Genomic DNA, 22,343 nt, shown 5'->3' on the forward strand with positions numbered 1-22,343 from the left:
CCACAGAGATAGGTTGTCTGTCCTCTTTGCCTAAAAAGCCTGCATGCAAAAGTAATAAATGGCATACTCGGACAACATCAAGGTTATTCATCCGAGTAAAACCATCTTTAACAAATAATCTCTTCAAGTCGTCGACGTGTAAACTCGGCTTCGACTTTGCCAGCTCAGGAAAAACCCGAGATAACCATGATGGGCGGGAGATATGACTAGTGTACCGAGTTACTTCATCGTGTCTGAAGCGTAAACCAATGATTAAGCAAAACTCCTCCCGCCTAAAACAAGTATACGTCGGTGCCGGAGGAAAATGAAACCATATCTCTTCATCACCACGTTGTATCCTCTCGGGTAGATCGTTAGTCAAGGTCTGAAGAAACAAATGTGTCAACATAGCATCTTCACCCGTATGTTTTACTTTCAGCCTTGGCCCGAAGCAAGTATCCTCAAACAATTTTCTTTGTAGAGGTGTAAGCGTCGACGCAATTTTAGTGGCTAGGCTTAATTTATTCCTTAAGGTCAATGCAGCCGAAAAAAATTTCTACAAAAACAATAAACATACCAAGTTAGATATACCAAAAACTACAAATTATACACTATAAACAGACATGATATTAAATAGTGAAAACAAAGCCAAATATGTTTAAAACTAGCACGGTATTCACATGTTGTCATTATTCCATCATAGTTCACAAAAATGCATCAAATAACATTCCAGAAGTAAGCACTTATATAAACATTTAAAATGACAACATATAGGTTTAGTGCAGGTTCAAGGACAACATAAAGAGTAGTAGTTTATTCTTGAAACTTAAATTAGCAACACTGTGAAGTTAGTATTTGTCTTTGTTTTGTCTTTTTATTGAAGAAATGCAATTCATTCAAGTTTCAATTTGCAGAAGAATCGTTTTTGAAACTAAAATTCGCAACACGAAAATGAAAATCGCAACACCAAAATCGCAACGCGAAAATGAAAATCGCAACGCGAAACTAAAATCGCACGAAACTAAAATCGCGTTGCGATTTTGGTGTTGCGATTTTCATTTTCGTGTTGCGAATTTAAGTTTCAAAAACTATTCTTCTGCAAATTGAAACTTGAATGAATTGCATTTCTTCAAAAAAAAAAGCAAAACAAAGATAAATACTAACTTCACAGGGTTAAAGACTAAACAGTTTAGCAGTATTGACAACAACCGAATGAATTTACTAAGCAATCTCAGTGAAATGGTTAATCTTTATATATATTGAAATCACCAGTAAATTTATCATCAATATAAGAAAAATCTAATAATAATACAAAAATTTCAAAATAAAAATAAGAGATTAAAAAACTAACCCTCGGTGGTTGATTTTCCATTTCTGACCGTGAATGGTTGTGAGGGTTGCTCTGAGATGGGGACGGATTTTGTCGGAGATAGGGACGGATGTTGTCGTAGAGAGTGAGAGATGGAGATGGGACTGAGTTGTGATTTATTTAGGGTTTTAGGTTATGATTTGTGATAATATTGTTTACATTTGTGTTGCGAAATTAATATTGTGTTTCGCGTTGCGAATTTGACTTTCGCGTTTCGAATTCGACTATCACGTTGCGAATTTGACTATCGCATTGCGAATTTGACTTTTGTGTTGCGAATTTGAAATTCAGTGTTGCGAATTTGACTATCGCGTTGCGAATTTGACTTTTGTGTTGCGGATTTGACTTCTGTATTGCGATTTACAGATTCACGTTGCGATTTACATATTCGCGTTGCGATATTGGAAACTGGATTGCGAAATTGGAGTTCGCGTTGCGAATTTGTTGGTCATTTTGGCAAATCCAAAAAAGTTGGTTAAAATCGTATATTATAAGGCATTTTCGGTCACTGCGGTTATTTTATCTTCTTATTATCTATCGTCAAATTAGTAATTATTATTTAAACTTTTTTAATGAAATAATTTTTTTAAGATAAATACTAAAAATTTATAAAAAAAATAACAATCTACCCGCGAATTTAATTGAGTTGAGATTTTACTCAACTAAACTTGTTAAAGTCTTGAGTCGAGTTTAAATTCGAGTTAAGTCAATTAGGTTAGATTATTAACTTAGTTTTAACTGAATTTTGAGTCACGAACTACTAACTCATTAAACATCCCTAGGTACTCGTGCATTTCACAAGTAGGCTCAAGTTTATCCCCTAGTACAGACAATGACATATACATACATATTTTTAAAAGATTAACACATATATTATTATATAAAAGTTTTATAATATTTTTGTTTGAGGATATGTATAAATAAAATCTCAACATACTATCCATATAACGGATAACTAATTGAATGGGTAACTCTACTTGCATCTACCACTGAGTGCAAACAACGTAGCTATAATACGAATCTTATTGTGAACAGAACAAATCATATTAAGATAATTATTCTAATAATCGATCTCTATAATACTCGAATATGAATTGATTGATGAGTAAGTCGAATAAAAATAATTATATGAAAGAGCATGACTTTATTACAACTCCACTTGGGTATCCATAGCATAAATGGCTATAATAGAATAGGGGCAAAGATGGGTCATGGGCTCACGGCATAGAAAACTAGAGAACACAAATGGACCACCAACATCAACAAGAAGCATGAAACAGTCATGGTGTGAACTCAAAAATTTAAAGTTGGGTGCCTCTTCAAATCAAATAATTGAAGATTGCAATCACAGGAGAGAATTTTGTAGTCAAAAGCTTGAAGAAAAATGAAGCTGATGGGGATTGATGCTTAACTGTTTTTATATTTGAAAGCAACAATTCACATGGAAATACATTTGGGTGCACCTTTGAGAAAAAAGTAAAAGTAAAACTATGTCTATTCATTATATACCCCTCAAACTTTTACCTGCATTTTCTTCTACATTGTCCATGGGACTTGAAAAAGAGGGTTTTGGGGGGGGGGGATTTTACTACAGGTAAAACTAAACATTTCCCTTGCAAGCTTTTGTGTAAAGCATCCTAGAGAAAGCCAAAAAGAACAATGGGGAAAAAACGTTACTAATACTGGGAAAATTTTACATGATACTGCAGCTGTTTGCGTTTTCATCGCTTAAGTAATGAGCATACGATTCGGAATGGGGCGGATGCATCGGCGGAGGGCCGTAGCTTGCTTGGGGAGGATATGGTTGAGGGTACATCATTGGCTGATACATCCCCCCATTGGTCTCTGCTGGTTCATCATCATGGCAGGCATGTATTGAGGCTGATTATAGGGATTTCCAGGCCCCATCCCTGGATAATACCCACCACCATTGTTCATTGGTGCTGCTGGTGGTGGTGCTGGTAGTCCTTGTACTGCAGCAAAAATTACCCATCTGGTTCATTGGATAATTCCCCATTTGGCCCATGTTAAACCCATTTGGCCCATCTGTCCCATTCTTGCCTCCACCGCGCCACCGTGGGCACCGCCAAGAGCGGCACTCCACCACGCCACCCTTGCCATGATTAATAGCAATGTCTTGAAACCCACCACTTTTAATTTTGTTCATCATCTCATGGTGACCCCCACCACCACCATTTCTGCCCCCACCTTTTTTGGCTCCACTGCCATTATTGTTCCCACCACCACCACCATGGCCTCCATTTCCATTATGAGAAGAGCCATTATTTTTACCATAATCATCCCACTCATCTTTACCCTTCTTGCTGTAATCTTTTCCACTTTTATCCTTTTTGAAAAACCCTAGCAAACCTCCTCCCCCACCCCCTTTTTTCCACCATGTTTATCACCTCCTTACCCCTTTTTTTCCACCATGTTTATCACCCTTTACCCCCTTTGTACTTTTCACCTCCTCCTCCTTTCTTTTCCCTTCTTTGTTCTCCCCCATGTCTTTCATCACCATGGGCATATCAATACCTCCACCTTTCTTCCCATTATCCCCACCACCTCCTTTTTTGCCATTCATGGCATGGCCATTAATCATAACATTTGGCCCCCCATGTCCTTTTCCCATCATAGCCACCATCTTGTTTTGCATCTGACCATGTCCATGACCATGACCAAATTCCTCATCATCAAACTCATCATCATCATCATCAAACTCATCATCGAATTCATCGTCGAACTCGTCATCGAACTCATCATCATAATCATCATCACTCCCATCATCCTCAGGCAAGTGAAACTTGACAGCTTTCTGGTCTTTGGGAGGGTTAAACCCTTTCATCATCTGCTGCATATGTTGCGGATGCTGTGGTGCAAATTGCTGCCCACCTTTCTGCTGGTTATTTCCACCACCGCCTACTCCACCGCCACCGCCTTTTTGAGATTTGTTGTCCTTCCCACCTTTGCCACCATCCATACTCATGTTCTTGAACTGGTTGGGTAAATTATTTGAACCCCCCTTTTGAGTCCCACCCCATAACTGTGCATGTTTCCCAGATTTCAGCAGCTTCTTGATGAGTACAGCCGGATCAACATTACCGGTCACCGTCACCTTCCCTTGATCTGCATTTATACTAATCGTATACACCCCTAACCAAAACAATAAACAAATCAATCAAAAACCCAAAAATAAAACTCTATTAACTAGCTAAAAGATGAACATATAAGAACAAATACCATCAACTTTCTGCAGCAGCTTCCTTATTTTCTGCTTACACCCATCACAGCTACACTGTATATTCACTTTGAGAACCCATGTCTGGAAACAAAACAAAACAAAACACGACCATAAACATTGTTGAAAATCAACTAAAAAACATTATTTTTTTTCAAAAGAAAAAGACCCACAGGCGAACTAATTAACATTACCTGCATCTTCATGACATCTTGCTTATTCATCCTTTGAACAGAGAGTGAAAAAGAGAACAGATCCAAGAGAAGTGGAACTTTTGGTTCTGTCCTGTGAAACAAGAAACAGGGAAGAAAAAACCCTTTTGCTACAAGGTTTTAAGAAAGCAAGGAGAGCTAAAGGCGGTTGTTGGGGGCATTAAAATGCTGCTCTTTTAGAGAAGAAAGCAAGGGGGGAGAGAGAGAGAGAGAAGGGCTAAAGCATTTTTGCAGAAGAGGTGAAGGTACCTTGAAGATTTAAATATAAAAATAAAAGCAAAATTTAAAATAAATAAACAATGAAGAACAGCTAGCTAGTTAGCTAGGTCTGGAGAGCTTGACAGTGTGAGCTAATCTAAGATCAGTTGGCTTGGCTTTATACTATTTGAAGCTTCCCAAATGATTTACAGCAAAATTCAAGTTTTTTAAATTAAAGAAAATTTTAATTATTGTGAAGTGGAGGCGATTTTTCGATATATCACCGGTGATTAGTAATATTATCGATTTAATATCGGTCAGATTATTTTTCTTGATCTAACACTCTTAGCAGTAAAGTATGCCCCTTACATCGCGCTATACGATGATTTGACGTCACGTAGGGTATAGCACGACCCTTGCACACCGCTATACGATGAGCTGGCGCCACGTGGATATAGCGCGGCCCCTGCAGCGCGCTATACGCCACATAAGGGTATAGCGCGGATCAGGTACCCCGCTATACCTTTACTCCCGACATAATTTTATATAGCGCGGGACAAGTATCGCGACATACATTTACTCTGACATAATTTTATATAGCGCGGATCAGGTACCGCGTTTTGTATAACTTTTCTCGCTATAAATATCATTCTCCGCCGGTTAATTTCTCACATCTCTCCTCTCAACTTATAAATTAATACAATAATTCCGTCAACGAGTCAATAATTCTGACAATCTTCTCATATTTTATTTAGAAGTTCGTGCGATTTTTCGTTATAAGGTAATTTTGTTATAATTTTTTATTATATTTATTGTTTATTATGATTATTTGAAAAAAATATTATACTAATTATTTTCAATTATTAATTTTTGTGTTTGTAAAATTGGAAAGCGGGAGCATACGTCGAAATAGTTTTGCGGTGCAGATAATAATATTAAATTATATTATTTAATTTATTTACGTTGATGTGTAAAAATTTTATTGTATTATATGTTCGTTCATATATAATTTATTAAATCAGGTTTGTTTCATTTATTTTTTTTTTTGCAGATTTAATAGTGCCGCACTTTTAAACTCAAATAATGGTGCGACTTTCAGTTATTGTTTATTATGATGGTGAAATTCGAGAAGATGAAACCGGCGTTGTTTTCGTATCAAATGAGCGTGTTAAAATATCATTCAAGAGAAACATAACTCTTGAGGAGCTGATAACGAAGATTTCGAGGAATATTCATGTTGGAAGTAGTAGAAGAGTGTCGTCGTTGCAGTATAGATTTCCAACATCATTGTTGTCATTAACTTATACAACGTTTGAACTTTCGAACAATGATGATGTTGAAATGATGGATGAAGCTCAAAGTAATTATTCAGACGCCGCTATTGAGATGTATGCACATTTTGTTCAAGTGCGTGTTGTTCGGGGTCAATCATTAAGCTCCTACTATGGGCTGACTGAACAAGTTGATCAAGTTGACAGCCCGACGATAGTAATGTGTAATGATTTTAATGCCATAATGGGGAGACATTCATCCGCAACTCCTTACGATATGTACCGAGGTAGGTTCACGAATAATTCGTATGGCAACATCACGTCCAATTCAAGGGGAAGGCATTTATCTGCAAATCCCTTTGACCTTAATATGGAGATGCCATCAACGCAACCATCTGTGCAGTTCCCATTTGACGCGATGGCTTCAAGCTCTAGGGTGAGGCATTCGACTGCGAGCTTTTTCGATCTCAATGTCGATATGTCTTCCAGTTCAAGGGGAAGGCGTGCAAGTAGTAGGTTCTTTGACCTAAATGTGGAGAGCATGGAGGAACCATCATCTCCACCAGAAGAACCGCTTCGTGAGCCTGGTGCGGATGGTGCTGAGACTGGACTATTCATTGACCCAGAATCACCGCAATTCAACTCCGATGATGATGAAGTTCCAGGAAATGTGGCACAAACTGACCCTCCTGCACACATGTATGAAGCTGATTATGGTGCAATGTACGAGCCAGAATTTGTGGATATGCCTCATCTCGGTGACTATGGGTATTACTCATCAATAAATAATGGTGAGTTATCTTTAGGCATGGAGTTTTTCAAGCAAAGAAGAAGCGATGATGGTTATCAAAAATTACAATATCCGTAATTTTGTTCAGTCCAGAGTAGACCGCTCCACGACCGAAAAATATGTATGCTACTGTGACCAGCGCGAAAACGGATGCAATTGGATGGTTCGCGTATCGAAGAGGAAGAGGAAAAACAACAGATGGGAACTAACAGTATACAACGGTCCTCACACATGTTGTGCTGGAGGGGTCAACCAAGATCATCCCAACTTGGACTCTGAAGTGATATGCCAAGCCATCATGCCCATGGTCAAAGCAAGCTCCCATATAGCTGTTGTAGTGTTGATTTCAGCTATACAACCGCAGTATGGGTACACTGTCTCCTATAAAAAAGCCTGGTTGGCAAAACAAAATGTCATTGTCAAACTTCATGGCGAATGGGATGCATCTTACAACGAACTTCCAGGTTGGTTTAGGCTAGTGCGAACGTTGAATCCTGGGACAATTGTGGACTTCGAAATCTCCTATGCATACCATAATGATCGAGTTCTCCGTGATCGATGCCAATTCTACCGGGTTTTTTGGAGTTACCCACAGTGCGTTAATGCTGTCAAATACTGCAAGCATGTGGTCCAGATTGACGGGACTTTCTTGTATGGAAAATACAAGCAAGTTTTATTATTGGCAGTTGTCCAAGATGGCAATCGCAATATTCTTCCAGTTGCTTTTTGCTCTTGTCGAATGATAAGATACAGCTTCTTGGGCTTTTTTCCTCCGAAATTTACGGGCACATGTTATCACGAGGGAAAACATCTGTGTCATTTCAGATCGCGGAGCTGGAATCAAAGCAGCAATGGAGTCTTTGGGTCCAATGTGGCAACCACCCTTTCCAACATAGGTATTGTCTTCGACACATTACCGCGAACTACCATGGAAGGTACAAGAGAATGATGTGTCAATTAATTGTGCGCATGGGTAAGTGAAACTTAGCAAGTTTTCTTTCGATCGTTTTAATTTTGCAAAGGCAGCAAGTTAGTAAGTTATACATTTTTGATCAGTTACGAATACTTCCACGAACGTTTGAATCAATGTTTCAAGAGTTGCGGCGAAGAACGAGGAAGGATATGATTACATCAGCCTCATCGATAAAGAAATGTGGATGAACGCATATGATGGTGGATATCGATATGGACACATGACGACCAACTTGGCAGAGGCAATCAATTCAACCTTAAAGGGTGCACGTCACTTACCAGTAGCAGCTTTGGTAAAGACTATATATTTTCGTTTGGGTGCGCTTTTTCGAAGCTCGGGGGACAAGCTCAAACCTGGATGCAAGGCGGTCATGTCTATTACCCTAAATTAGTTGCAGATCTACATAAAAAAATTGTTGCATCAAATGGAATGTCTGTAACAAGCTTCTCTAGAAGGCATGAAATGTTTCGTGTCACAGAGTTGCCGTGACCTCTTCAAGGGATTGAAGCTGTGTCGTTAAAGTAAATCTAAGGACAGAACATGCGACTGCGGGTTTTTCAAGCTCTGAAGTATCCATGCTCTCATGTGATAGCAGCTTGCTCGCATACACGTCAAGACTATAACCATTTTGTGGATCCCGTATACCTACTATCTGAAGTTTTTTAAGGTATACAATTTGAGTTTCCCCCCAGGTAATGACAAAGACCCTGATGAGGTTCAAGATGGCTTTCGATTGTACCAAATCCGAGTTTATTGAGGGAGCGTGGTCGTCCAAAATCCAATCGAATTCATTGCGATATGGATATTAGAGAAGATCTAGACAAGACAGAAGATGTGGGCATTGTAGAAACTCAGGACACACTAGAAAAACATGTCCACTTCTGTTGTCATCAAGTAACAATTGATGAGGAAATTATGTATTTTATTGTCAAATAATATTTCTTCTACTTTAATTTGCATTTACTTCAAGTTAGTGTCATTTGATAATCACCGATGAAGATTAAAAAAACAAACATAATCATTAAATTTTAACAAACTAATAACAATAAGTATTAATGGTAAATGATAACCAAATTACATAACTGATATTAAATGGTAATAAAAAACGAACTGAAATACATTAAAATCCAACAAATTTAACAAATAAAGTAAGTATTAAATGAGAAATAATAAAAAAATTACAATTTAACAAAATAAAGTAAATACAAATATAATAAAAACCAAATCTATTGATGCCTGCGACGCGAATGTGTTCCGTAGGGCGGTGGTTGTCGGTCTCGAGGAGGATTTCTTCGTATCACTGGTTCTGACTCCTCGCTGTCATCATCATCACCGTCATCGTCGTCATCGTCGTCGTCATCGTCGTCGTTATCTTACGTAGGTACATGAGGAGTTGATGACGATGAATCACCTCCGTAGAATAAGAACCCTAGAGGTGTATGACTGACTATCCCACCGGCCTGCGAAAACTGGGAAAACTCATAAAACCCAGACATCGCTGAGTGTGAAAACTGTACAGGAGGCGGTGTCTGTGCTGTGGCCATGGGTGATGAGGATGAACCCGCCAAATATCCAGTAAATGAACCCCAAGTTGGGTCTGCAAACATAGACCCATAATAGCCTCCAGGAGGGGTCATATGTGACGGTGGTGGTGGCGGGGTCATAAAACCGGGTGAAGGCGATGGCGGCATCTGGTAATGGAAAGGCGATGGCGGCATCATATATGGCTACAGCATCATATATGGCTGCGGTGGCTGCTGGGAAGGTCCTGCTGGTACAGCTGAGGATGAACCGGATGCACCTGCTCTCCGTCCATGAGTCGGGGGACGATGGTGTTGTGTCGGTGAACATCTCTGTCGACGTCGTGGAAAGGTCTGCCCTCGTGCATCCTCGGGAAGTAGAAACGGTTTTCCGTTACTGTTGAACCACTCATAATAATCCTCAGCATACATTAAGAGATCATCAAAAATGGGCTCTCTACGGGGAAGGCGCCGATGTCGATCCTCCCACAACACGACCCACTCATGATGCCTAACCAGCCAATCTGTGGCTGTCTTGCCGCGTCTGTCAAGCTATGCGCAACTCGCCATATTGCGAGGTGCTTCCGGCAATTAAGAGATCATCAAAAATGGGCTCTCTACGGGGAAGGCGCCGATGTCGATCCTCCCACAACACGACCCACTCATGATGCCTAACCAGCCAATCTGTGGCTGTCTTGCCGCGTCTGTCTAAGCTATGCAACTCGTCCATATTGCGAGGTGCTTCCGGCAACCAAACTGCCGGAGCACGCGAGCAGTGGAGTGCCACTTGACGGTCGCATAACAGATCAGAGGGACCATCGCCATCCAAACATCTAATGGACCCCTCAACTCAGGTGGGATCACCGTCCTCACATCATCAGTAGAATATGACACCCATTCAAACTAAAACAAATAATATATAATTTTTATCAAAATAATAATCTAATTATATAATTATAATCTAAAATCAATTTTTAAACATTAAAATTTATACCTGTGTGCCAGCCTTCTGATCGATTAGCACCCTAATCTTTTCTAAATCATCAAGTAGCTCCTGATGATTTTTCCTATCAGTAGACTACCTATTCAAGGAAAAAAAATTGTTATACGCTGTATAAAATTATTAATATACAAAATCAGTTTTATAATTACCTCAGAAGTAGTGGAAATACGAATGGGTTCTTCACAACGGGACATAAAAAGGGCAATCGATACCATGCCCAAGACTGCAGCAGCAGGAGACATCCGCCGATAGCATTACGCCTGTAGTCAATGGCTCCACACATCTCCCTGTACAGCAAAGCCAAAACTACCGAGCCCCAACTGAATGATCCAGCGAGACGAAAGTCGCTAAGATGTCGCAACCACATGCAGTGAACTAGGTTGCGCGATTTGTCCGGCATCAGCAACCCTCCTATCAGCTGCAGTATGCATGCCCATGCATACATCTTAACCTCATCCTCAGAGGCGTCTGCGCTCAACTCCCGAAAATTGGCATCTAACCAATTTAACGGTATCCTACCTCTGATAAAATTTTCCGGGACACGTCCTAGACTATCCCGACACAAAGAGTCCAAGAACCGAAAGCTATCCCCGATATCACATCTCCATCCACCGAAAGCCCCAGGTGCATAGAAACATCCTCAAGCGTGATCATGCACTCTCCGCACGGAAGATGGAATATGTGGGTCTCCGGCCTCCACCGCTCTACTAAGGCATAAATCAGGTCTGGCTCTATCTTACAGTGACCCTGATATCTACCTATGTAACTGAATCCAACCTCTACTAAATACGGCAAGACACGGCTGGGTATCACTAACTTAAGATTCCTAATAAAAGGATCTAATACACGATCCTTATCCTAAAAATAAATAATTATAAAAATTAATTCTTAATCTAATAATCATGCATTAAATGAATAAACTAAATATTACTAATAATTTAAATTAAATTAAAACGTTAAAATGTTACCGTATCAGCAAAGTGTAGAGATATATGATTTCCATCTGAGCGAAGTAGACTACCTTCCATTATATTCTGCAAAAGAATTATATTAGTAAAATTAAATAAAGTAAAACTAATAGTAAAAATATTATAAAATATACCTTAAAAAGAGAGTATTTGAGAGAAATTTAGAGAATTTGAGAAAATTTGGGGTGATAAAAGTGATTGAGGATGGGGGTATTTATAGGGAGGATGGGGATGTGAATTAGGGGTATAGCGCGCCCCCTGCACCGCGTTATACCCCACGTGTCAGATATACAGGTATAGCGCGCTGCAGGGGCCGCGCTATACCCACGTGGCGCCAGCTCACCTTATAGCGCGGTGCAGGGGGCGCGCTATACCTCACGTGGCACCAAATCATCGTATAGCGCGGTGCAGGGAGCGCGCTTTACTGCTAAGGGTGTTAGATCAGAAAATATAGTCTGACCAGTGTTAGATCGGTAATATTACTGGTCACCAGTGATATATCGGGAAAATCGCCCAAAGTGGAACACTTTTAATTTTTCAAATAAAAAATATATATTTTTTATACTTTTAGTGTAAACTATTTATTAATATTTAAATTATTATTTTTGTTCTATTTTAATATTTAAACTTAAGTTTTTTAAAACTATGTCTAATATTATCACTGAAAAAATAAAAAATATATATCACATTAATATATCTTTTAATTTTTTAATGAAAGAGTACCAAATTAAAATATGAGTTAAATGTTATATATGATTTTAAAAATAAATAAAATTTAAATATTAAAATAAAATAAATAATGATTTTAAATATTAAATGTGTAATTTATCGTATCTTTTATGTTCCTCTTTATGTTCAAAATATTGTCTTTCAAATGTAGATTTTGTCTATAAAAGTGTTCAAAATTATGTTTTATTAATATTATATTATTAACAACGAAATTATTTTGTGAGATGAGATATCAGATTTTTTAAGTAAAATTAAAATTTTAAATTCCGATAATTGTAAATGAAACAAATTAAATAGGAAGTTACTCTTATAATGACCTAAGAAAATTCGATTTGGAATAAAGCGAAGCATTATTTTTCACAATTGTTTAAGTATTTTGAATATAATAGAATGAATTAAACTAAAATTTGATCGGTTTACCGTGTCAAATGCAAAGCATACTTAGGGTTAGAGTGGACACGTGACTACTCTGTAATTCAAAATTTTAATATTATTTGTCCATTTTATTAGTGGTGGATTCAGAAATATTTTTTTAGAATTGACATGCACACAAATTTATTATTGAAAATTTTCACATGGAATGGAGAAAAATAAAATTTCAGGGATACCTATAGCAAATGGAAAACTAATATAAAAGAAAATTGGATGTGTCTACCCTTAGTATTCGTTGCATACGCCACTGTTAGGGATGGGCATGGGTTGAGTTTGAGTCGGGTTTCGACCAACCTGACCTGACCTGAAAATTTTTCATCCTTCACCCGACCCGACCCAAAAAATATATACCCTCCACTCGACCTGAACCCAACCTGACTTTTTGAGATAAAATCCGAACCCGATCCGACTCGATTTGAAATAATAAAAAAATATTATTTTTATTCAATAAAAACGGTGATTTAATTGTGTTGATTTAATCGATCGACGGAATTGGCCAAGAGGGGGGTGAATTGGCAATTAAAAATTTCGTGGAAGCTTTTGCAGAAAAATTGAAAGTATTTGCACAGCGATTTACAGTGGTTCGACTTTCTCAAACAAAGTCTACGTCCACTACCTTAGCTATCCACACTAAGGATTTTCCAACAAATTCACTAATTTGTTCTTTCTTTTGAGGCCAAAGAGATAACCTTACAAAATCCCTCAAGAGTATACCCCAACTCTTGAGAACACTCTTTTTCCCAAAGAGAAGATTACAAATTTGCAAACTTACAAGAAAACCTCACAAGGTAAGATGTTTGCACAATTCTAGAACAAGAAAGACACTCAAAGATGAATACAATTGAGCACAAAAAGTGTTCTTGAAAGCAAATGAATATTGAATGAAAATAGGCTTGAAATGCTCAAACTTGAGGTTTGATGCTTTCTCTTTGATTCTCTCTTGATTCTAGTTGCTTGATGTTTCTTGTTATTGATCAATGGCTTCTAAGCTTGCTTAAATACACCTTGGATCACTTCTGAACGTTGGGGATAATTAGAGAAGATATTATAGCCGTTTTAGTGTGAAAACATTTAATAAACAGCTTGGAGCGTGGGGGGAATCGGTTCCCTCTCATAGGAATCGTTCCCTAAGTGTAAAATTCAAATATTTCGACCGTTGAATCAGGGGGAATCGGTACCCCCTTGGGGGAATCGGTTCCCTCCGAGCATTCTCGGAGCCAAACCATTCAGGGGGGAATCGGTTCCTCCTATGGGGGGAATCGGTTCCCTCTGAGCAATCTGGAATTTTTTTGCTTTGAATTGGTTCGAAATACTTTGTAAAATTATTTTGAAATTGTTTTATGATTAAAACTTAATTTTACACTTAAGTAAGGATCAAAAATGATTTTTGAAATATTTGGAGTAATGTTTTGATATTCGAATAGTTATATCGAATATACTTAGAAAATCATTTGGAAAATCTTAAAATCCATTTAACTTAATTGTTATATCGAAATATTAAAATGTTTCAACAATCTCCCCCTTTTTGATATAACAAACATTTTAGTAATTTTAAGATTTTTGAAATCAAGTTTTGAAATTACTCCCCCTTACTTTAACATTTCTTCAATTTATCATGTAAAACATTTAACACTTATTCTTCTCCCCCTTTTGTTAAATCAAAAAGACATTGTAAAACAAGGTTTTGAAAATCATTTAGCCAATTGATTTATTAATTATAAGCTTAAGCTGCTAAGATCACAATCAAAAGAAAGGTTAGCCATTAGTTTCATAAATCAATTCATAAATAATGTGATATGGCAAAATTGGTCATATTACTAATGATAATGTAAATGATGCAAAAATGAATAAAACACCAACATATAAGTTCACACCATTCATAAACCCAAAATCCAACAATCCACAAAATCAAACAATTCAAAATGTTGAAACAATATTCATTTTGTTCAAAGTTTTAATGATAAACATAAAATTAAGCATCCGGATCGGTAGAGGAAAACGGGCTCGCATAGCGGCCATCTCGTGTGTGAGTTCATTGATACGAGCGTTGGTTGATTCATTGTTTGCACATCTCCCGAAGAATCTCTAATTGTTGAGCTCCCATTGTGGATAAATGAGACTCTATAGAGGAAAAGCGCGAGTCCATGGTAGCGTATCGGAAATCGAATGTCTCCATAAAGGATTGAAAATGGAGGCATTTGATGCGTTTGTTGTGCTTGCTCCTCGGGCTGCTCTTCGGGTTGTTCAGGTTCTTCTTCAGCTTCATCAATATCCCTCATTAATTTTCAAACTCGGGATCTTCGTCAGCCTCGGGTGGAGCTTGTGAAGAACTAGCTCCCGGAGTAGAAGAACGAACCTATCACCGGTTTCTTTGTCCTTTACCCATCCCGCTCTCGTTAAGGAAAGAAGATTTATTTGTTTCTTAAGAGGAAAAACGGCATCTAGACCGACTCTAAGCCCATCTTTGGAAAACAGATTACTCAAAAAGCAACCGTAACTAGAGATGAACAGTGTTTCTTGTTAGGAACAAGATTTACGGTTTCAACAATTTCAGCAAAAATAATCTGAGGTAGGTTAATTTTAATACGATTTTCGAAACAATGTAACCACCAAAGATCCAAGCTCTAAGAGTAGAATAACGACCTCCGGATGGTCGAAACCACCAAGAAATCATTAGATGAAGAAACGCTCATGTAGGTCTAAGACACTCGCATTATCTCTTCTTTTATAACGAGAACCTAAATTTGTTTTTCATTCGAGATACCATCATTATCTAATCCAAATGTATTGGCTATATATGTCGGGTCAATATATAAGAATTGTCCTAGGAGGTAGGAACGAATTCCTATGGTTTCGGTTTCAGCTTGGTTTTTAACACATACGGCATTAAAGTAGAATATACGAACAAGTTGATGGTAAACGATGGGTTCAAGATCAAATAGTTTATCAAATTTCCATTCTTGTAAAATGGGAAGATATTTAAAATCGATAGCTAACATAGCTTGACGAGAAGGAATACGTTCTTCCCGGATTTTGTAAGAATCGAAATATTGATAATACCAATATCGGTGATTTCTTGACCCAGGATGATTAAAACACGAATTTTGAATAGTCAAGTTAGGATCAGTGGGATTGGGATTAGAAATTGGAATAGAAGGAGGATTTGGAGGTGGATTTTGTTGACGACTAGAGCGACTAGATGAAGACCTAGGTCATTTAGGATTTGACATGGTGAAGGAAATCGGAATAGATAGAATAACCTGCAATTTTAAAACAAATGTATGCAATTCAATTAATCCCAAAACTCAAATGAGTCCTCAATATTTCAAGATTCTCTAAATCAATCCTAATGGGCAAAGTTTTTGAAAAACTTTTGAAAAATATGGTTTTGAGAAACAATATATGTATAGTTTTTCATAACAACAACATAATTTAATCAAAACACAATAATTTGAAAAATAACATTTTTTTTATTATTATTTCGAAAATTAAAATAAAATTGAAAAATTCTTGTTTTTGATGAAATTAGTTGTAACATCTAGTTTCTAATCACTAATAATCAATGCCCGATCACTATTTCAACCTAGAACTAATTGAAACTAATTCTTTTCAAAAAATGAAATAAAGAGTTTAGAGAAATTTACCTTGAAAGATGAATTGAGGGATTTAGATGTTGTTTGCACGATTTTAATGATTCCAACAGGTTAGAAGATGATTTATGAAGCAAATTCCGATTAATATTGTTGATTTGAGGCAAAAATGGAGATTTGAGAGATTTAGAGGAGAGAAACGGCGGAGAGAGAGAAGAGGGTTTTTTGAGATTTTGGGTTGTTCTGCCCGATTTAGCAGAACCCCAGGGGGGTATCGATTCCCCTGTGGGGGGAATCGGTTCCCTTCAAAGGGGGAATCGGTTCCCTCAGGGGGGATCGATTCCCTCTGCACCAAAATGCTAAAATCCGATTTTTTAAGCACAAAATGCTAAATAATCTTTCTAGTGGTATTGGCAACTCATATATCAAACATTAATTATGTTCAAATAATTAAATTAATCTTTAATTGATTTTTGAACATAAAATTAATTTTCATTAAGAATCACAAACTCCCCCTAACTAATAGCAAGAATGCAATCAAAAATTATTATTATAAGCATTTTTCAAGATTATTAAAAGTGCTAAAATTATTTTAAACACTAAGTGAAGATAGGTTGGTCAACTAATTTTCTCCTAAGTGTCCAAAATCTTTCTTGTCTAAGGGTTTTGTAAAGATATCCGCTAATTGGTGCAAAGTATCAACAAATTCTAGAACTACATCTTCCTTAGTGACATGGTCTCTAATGAAGTGATGTCTTATTTTCAATGTGCTTAGTTCTAGAGTGTTGGATGGGATTTTTAGTGAGACAAATAGCACTAGTATTGTCACACTTGATAGGAATAGTACCTACTTCAATTCCATAATCAAAAAGTTGTTGTTTCATCCATAAAACTTGTGCACAACAACTACCAGCTGAAATGTATTCGACTTCAGTGGTAGATAATGCAAACACAATTTTGTTCTTTGAAAACCAAGAATCATCATATTTCCAAGGAATTGGCAAGTACCGGAGGTGCTTTTCTATCTAATTTGCATCCTCCATAATCCGCATCAGAAAAGCATGCAAGCTAAAGCTAGAGTCTCTAGGATACCAAAGTCCTAAACTAGGAGTGTCCTTAAGGTATCTAAAGATTCTCTTAACAGCTAGTAAATGTGATTCCTTAGGATATGATGAAATCTAGCACATAAGCAAACACTAAACATAATGTCCGGTCTACTTGCAGTTAGATAAAGCAAAGAGCCAATCATTGACCTATATAATTTAACATCTACACATTTACCTCCTTCATCTAAGTCAAGCTTTGTGAAGAGCTCATTGGAGTGTTATGAGGTTTCCCATTTTCCAGTCCAAACTTCTTGAGCATATCTTTGACGTACTTAGCTTGATTAATGAAGATGCCATCTTTTCTTTGCTTGATTTGGAGTCCCAAGAAAATGAGAGCTCCCCCATCATGCTCATCTCAAACTCACTTTGCATTAGCTTAGAAAATTCTTGACAAAGAACATCATTAGTAGAATCAAATATTATATCATCACATAAATTTGAACTACTAATAAATCTTTACCTTTTCTCTTTAAAAACAATGTAGTGTCAACCTTTCCTTTTAAAAAACCTTTTTCAATTAAAAAATTTGACAATCTTTCATACCAAGCTCTAGGAGCTTGTTTTAACCATAAAGAGCTTTTGTCAATTTTAAAACATGATCCGGAAAATTTGAATCTTCAAAACCTGGAGGTTGTTCCACGTACACTTCTTCTTTTATAAAACCATTTAAAATGCACTTTTAACATCCATTTGATATAATTTAAATTCATTGAAACATGCAAATGCTAATAACATTCTAATTGCTTCCATCCTAGCGGGAGCGTATGTTTCATCATAGTCTATGCCTTCTTCTTGAGTATAGCCTTGAGCAACAAGTCTAGCCTTGTTCCTCACTATATTACCACTTTCATCAAGTTTATTTCTAAAAACCCTCTAGTACCTACAGTAGATTTATTACTAGGCCTTTCAACTAATGTCCATACTTTACTTCTCTCAAATTGATTTAATTCTTCTTGCATAGCCATAATCCAATGTTCATCTTTTAATGCTTCTTTGATTTCTTAGGCTCTATGCATGAAATAAATGCAACATAATTACAGATATTTAAGAGAAGATCGAGTATTACCCCTTTGATGGATCACCTATAATTCACCATCCTTGACATAGTTGTACTCTCTTGGAAAAGATACTTCCCTTTCTCAATGGTTGGATTCTCGAGGGGATCATGAGTTTCTCATCTTTTGTTTCTTCTGATGATGATCTCCAACATCATGTCTAACATCATTTGCTTGTACAATACCTACATCATCATTAACAGAAGAATCCTTCCTCGAAGGGGATTATCATCGAAAACAACATGTATAGACTCTTCTACAACTAAAGTTCTTTTATTAAATACACGATAAGCTTTAGAATTTAATGAATAACCCAGAAAAATTCCTTCATCACTTTTAGCATCAATTTACCAAGATTTTCTTTACCGTTGTTTAAAACAAACATTTACATCCAAAAGGATGAAAATAGCTAATGTTAGGCTTTTTATTTTTGAGAATTTCATATGGAGTTTTCTTTAAAATTGGCCTAATCATTACTCGATTACAACATAACAAGCGGTATTTGTGGCTTTCCGCCAAAAATATTTTGGCAAATTATTTTCACAAAGCATGGTTCTAGCCTTTCTTCTAAAGTTCGATTTTTCCTTTCAACAACTCATTTTGTTGAGGGGTTCTAGGTGCTGAAAAATTGTGGCTAATACCATTAGAATTACAAAACTCAATAAATCCAAGATTTTCAAATTCAGTTCCATGATCACTTCTAACACTAGTGATAGAGTATCCTTTTTCATTTTGGATTATTTTTGAAAATGTGATGAAATTTTCTAATGCTTCATCTTTAGTACTTAAGAATAGAACCCAAGTGTATCTAGAATAGTCATCTACCAAGACAAATGCATATTGTTTTCCTCCCAAGCTAGTAGTTCTAGTTGGCCCAAAAGATCTAAATGGATCAATTGTAATACTCTACTAGTTGATACATCATTAATAGATTTAAAGAAACTCGTTTTTGTTTTCCTTTAGCACAAGCATCACAGATTTTTATCATTATCAAATTTAAGCTTAGGCAACCCTCGAAGCTAAATCACCTTGAATTAGCCTTGCAAAACACTCATACTAGCATATCCTAGTCTCCTATGCCATAACCACTATCTGCTCATCCTTAGCAACTAGGCACAAATAGTCAGTAAATAAAATAAATGCATCATGTATATGTTTTCCTATTTATGACCAATAAGCATAATCGAAAGATGCAATGTCAATCAATTTTGCAAACTTTAATTTAAAAGAAAATAAGACATTGTATCTTTTGTCAAATTCATTATTCAAAAGATTATGCTTTAAACCCATTCACATATAAACCATTATGCATGTTGATTATCAAAATTAAGAGCATATGCATAAAGTTTTTATAAAGATGTTATGCATTAAAGATTGATATCGATTTAGAGAGATATCATTGAAACTTTGAAATTACTCGCATAAACATTAAAACAAAATTTAAGGTCAAAAATTAAATTGTTTGAAAATTTATCAATGGTTTAAAATGAATATCATTACGTTAAAATTTTGACCAAGTTTTATTATGATGAACTAAATTCTGAAAATAAATAACTTAAAATGTTCATCATAACAATATTTTCAACATACATGAGAATAAAACAATTATGCAAAATCAAAAATTATTCAATATTTAAAAACTCATGTATGCACAAACTAAATGAGCAACCAAATAAAATAATAACATTAAGTTTAGAGGTTACCCATTCCTTTTTCAATGTGTGGCTAGAGCATCTTGAATATCATCATCTCATCACCATTGCTCCCACATCAAGAGACATTTAGGTGGATTTGGTATCCAAATTGCTTTGGATCCTTGAACATTAGTTTCAATCCCTCTTGTTTCTTTTGGAACCATACTGTCTAATTTTAATCGTTTCCTTTCTTTAAAGGAAAAGTATGTTCCTTATGACCATGATAATGACAATGTGAGCATATTGTCATTATGAATTATTTGAAATGATTTCTTTTTCTTTTGTTAGGCATTCAAGCTTAACTTTCAAATCGAAATTTTCTTTTCATATTTTCAAACTTCATTTTTGAAAATTCTAAATCCTTCTTCAGCATTCATTTTGTTTTTCAAAATCCATTTTGATTTCTAAAAGAAGGTTATTTAATTTGAAAATTTCTTTTTCAAAGTTTCAGATTTATTTTTGAAAGCTAACTCCTTTTTCAACATTTCATTTGATTTTCCAAGTCTGTTTTAGCTTTCAAAATAAGCTCATTTTAGCTATAAATTTAGAAATCAATTTATTGTATTTGGAGTTCATGATCTCAACTCCGAAAACAATTTATCATAAGCATCTTGTAACTCACTAAAGGATTTGAATTTAATCTATTTGAGTTAGAAGATACCTTTGGCTCTGTGAGAGCTAATAGAGATCACTTTTATTGGTTCTTCTTTTCCTCGTCTCTATAGATCTCATCAAGCTTTTCCCACATTCCTTGGCACTTGAACAAGAAGAAACTCCTTTATATACATAGGATCAATTGCACAAACACAACATGTGCATAGCCTTGAGTTTTGTTGAGCTTCATTCTGTTCTTGAACACTCCACTTCTTGCCTTCTTAGTAGGAGATGAATATCCTTTCTTGATTATCCATGGAGAATGAACCGGAAGTGGACGCCATCTTATCGATTTAACTATTCCCGGATCTACTCAAGAGGCGTTAAACCTTCAAATGAGTGAGGCTCTGATACCAATTGTTGAGTTAATCGATCGACGGAATTGGCCAAGAGGGGGTGAATTGGCAATTAAAATTTCGTGGAAGCTTTGCAGAAATTGAAAGTATTTGCACAACGATTTACAGTGGTTCGACTTTCTCAAACAAAGTCTACGTCCACTACCTTAGCTATCCACACTAAGGATTTTCCAACAAATTCACTAATTTGTATTTCTTTTGAGGCCAAAGAGATAACCTTACAAATCCTCAAGAGTATACTCCAACTCTTGAGAACACTCTTTTTCCCAAAGAGAATATTACAAATTTGCAAACTTACAAGAAAACCTCACAGGTAAGATGTTTGCAATTCTAGAACAAGAAAAGAACACTCAAAGATGAATACAATTGAGCACAAAAGTGTTCTTGAAAGCAAAATGAATATTGAATGAAAATAGGCTTGAAATGCTCAAACTTGAGGTTTGATGCTTTCTCTTTGATTCTCTCTTGATTCTAGTGCTTGATTTTCTTGTTATGATCATGGCTTCTAAGCTTGCTTAAAATACACCTTGGATCACTTCTGAACGTTGGGGATAATTAGAGAATATATTATAGCCGTTTAGTGAAAACATTTAATAAAACAGCTTGGAGCGTGGGGGGGAATCGGTTCCCTCTCATAGGGAATCGGTTCCCTAAGTGTAAAATTCAAATATTTCGACCGTTGAATCAGGGGGGAATCGGTACCCCCTTGGGGGGAATCGGTTCCCTCCGAGCATTCTGGAAATCTCGGAGCCAAACCATTCAGGGGGGAATCGGTTCCTCCTATGGGGGGGAATCGGTTCCCTCTGAGCAATCTGGAATTTTTTGCTTTGAATTGGTTCGAAAATACTTTGTAAAATTATTTTGAAATTGTTTTATGATTAAAACTTAATTTTACACTTAAGTAAGGATCAAAAATGATTTTTGAAATATTTGGAGTAATGTTTTGATATTCGAATAGTTATATCGAATATACTTAGAAAATCATTTGGAAAATCTTAAAATCCATTTAACTTAATTTGTTATATCGAAATATTAAAATGTTTCAACAAATTGAAAAAAAATACTATTTAGAGGGGTATTATTATAATTATTCCTAAATATATAAGGTAAAATTATATTTTTTTGTCGGATCAAGACGAGTATTTTTCACTATATCCACTGTGTTTTACTATGGGTATATATCCTAAAATTTTATTTATATTTATT

The 22,343-nt window shown here is 36.2% G+C and overlaps 1 protein-coding gene across 3 annotated transcripts; it reads right to left on the reverse strand.

The window, feature by feature from the left end:
* Positions 1–2,769: 2,769 nt before the first annotated feature.
* LOC120154748 (heavy metal-associated isoprenylated plant protein 34-like) lies at positions 2,770–5,109 on the reverse strand. 3 transcript variants are annotated; one of them, XM_039166404.1, is made up of 4 exons: positions 4,781–5,109; positions 4,589–4,670; positions 4,117–4,501; positions 2,770–4,065 (listed from the first exon to the last, which is right to left on the reverse strand). In XM_039166404.1, the coding sequence occupies exons 1-4, from the start codon at positions 4,808–4,810 to the stop codon at positions 3,753–3,755; spliced, it is 810 nt and encodes a 269-aa protein (XP_039022335.1). In that variant the 5' UTR covers positions 4,811–5,109; the 3' UTR covers positions 2,770–3,752. The 3 variants fall into 3 exon arrangements, with proteins under 3 accessions (XP_039022335.1, XP_039022336.1, XP_039022333.1); XM_039166405.1 differs by having other exon boundaries at positions 2,770–3,718; positions 3,816–4,501; positions 4,781–5,090; XM_039166402.1 differs by having other exon boundaries at positions 2,770–4,501; positions 4,781–5,091.
* Between the last annotated feature and the right edge of the window lie 17,234 nt (positions 5,110–22,343).

This window comes from Hibiscus syriacus, unplaced genomic scaffold (assembly GCF_006381635.1).
Source record: "Hibiscus syriacus cultivar Baekdansim isolate YM2019G1 unplaced genomic scaffold, ASM638163v2 tig00111151_pilon, whole genome shotgun sequence".
NCBI lineage: Eukaryota > Viridiplantae > Streptophyta > Magnoliopsida > Malvales > Malvaceae > Hibiscus > Hibiscus syriacus.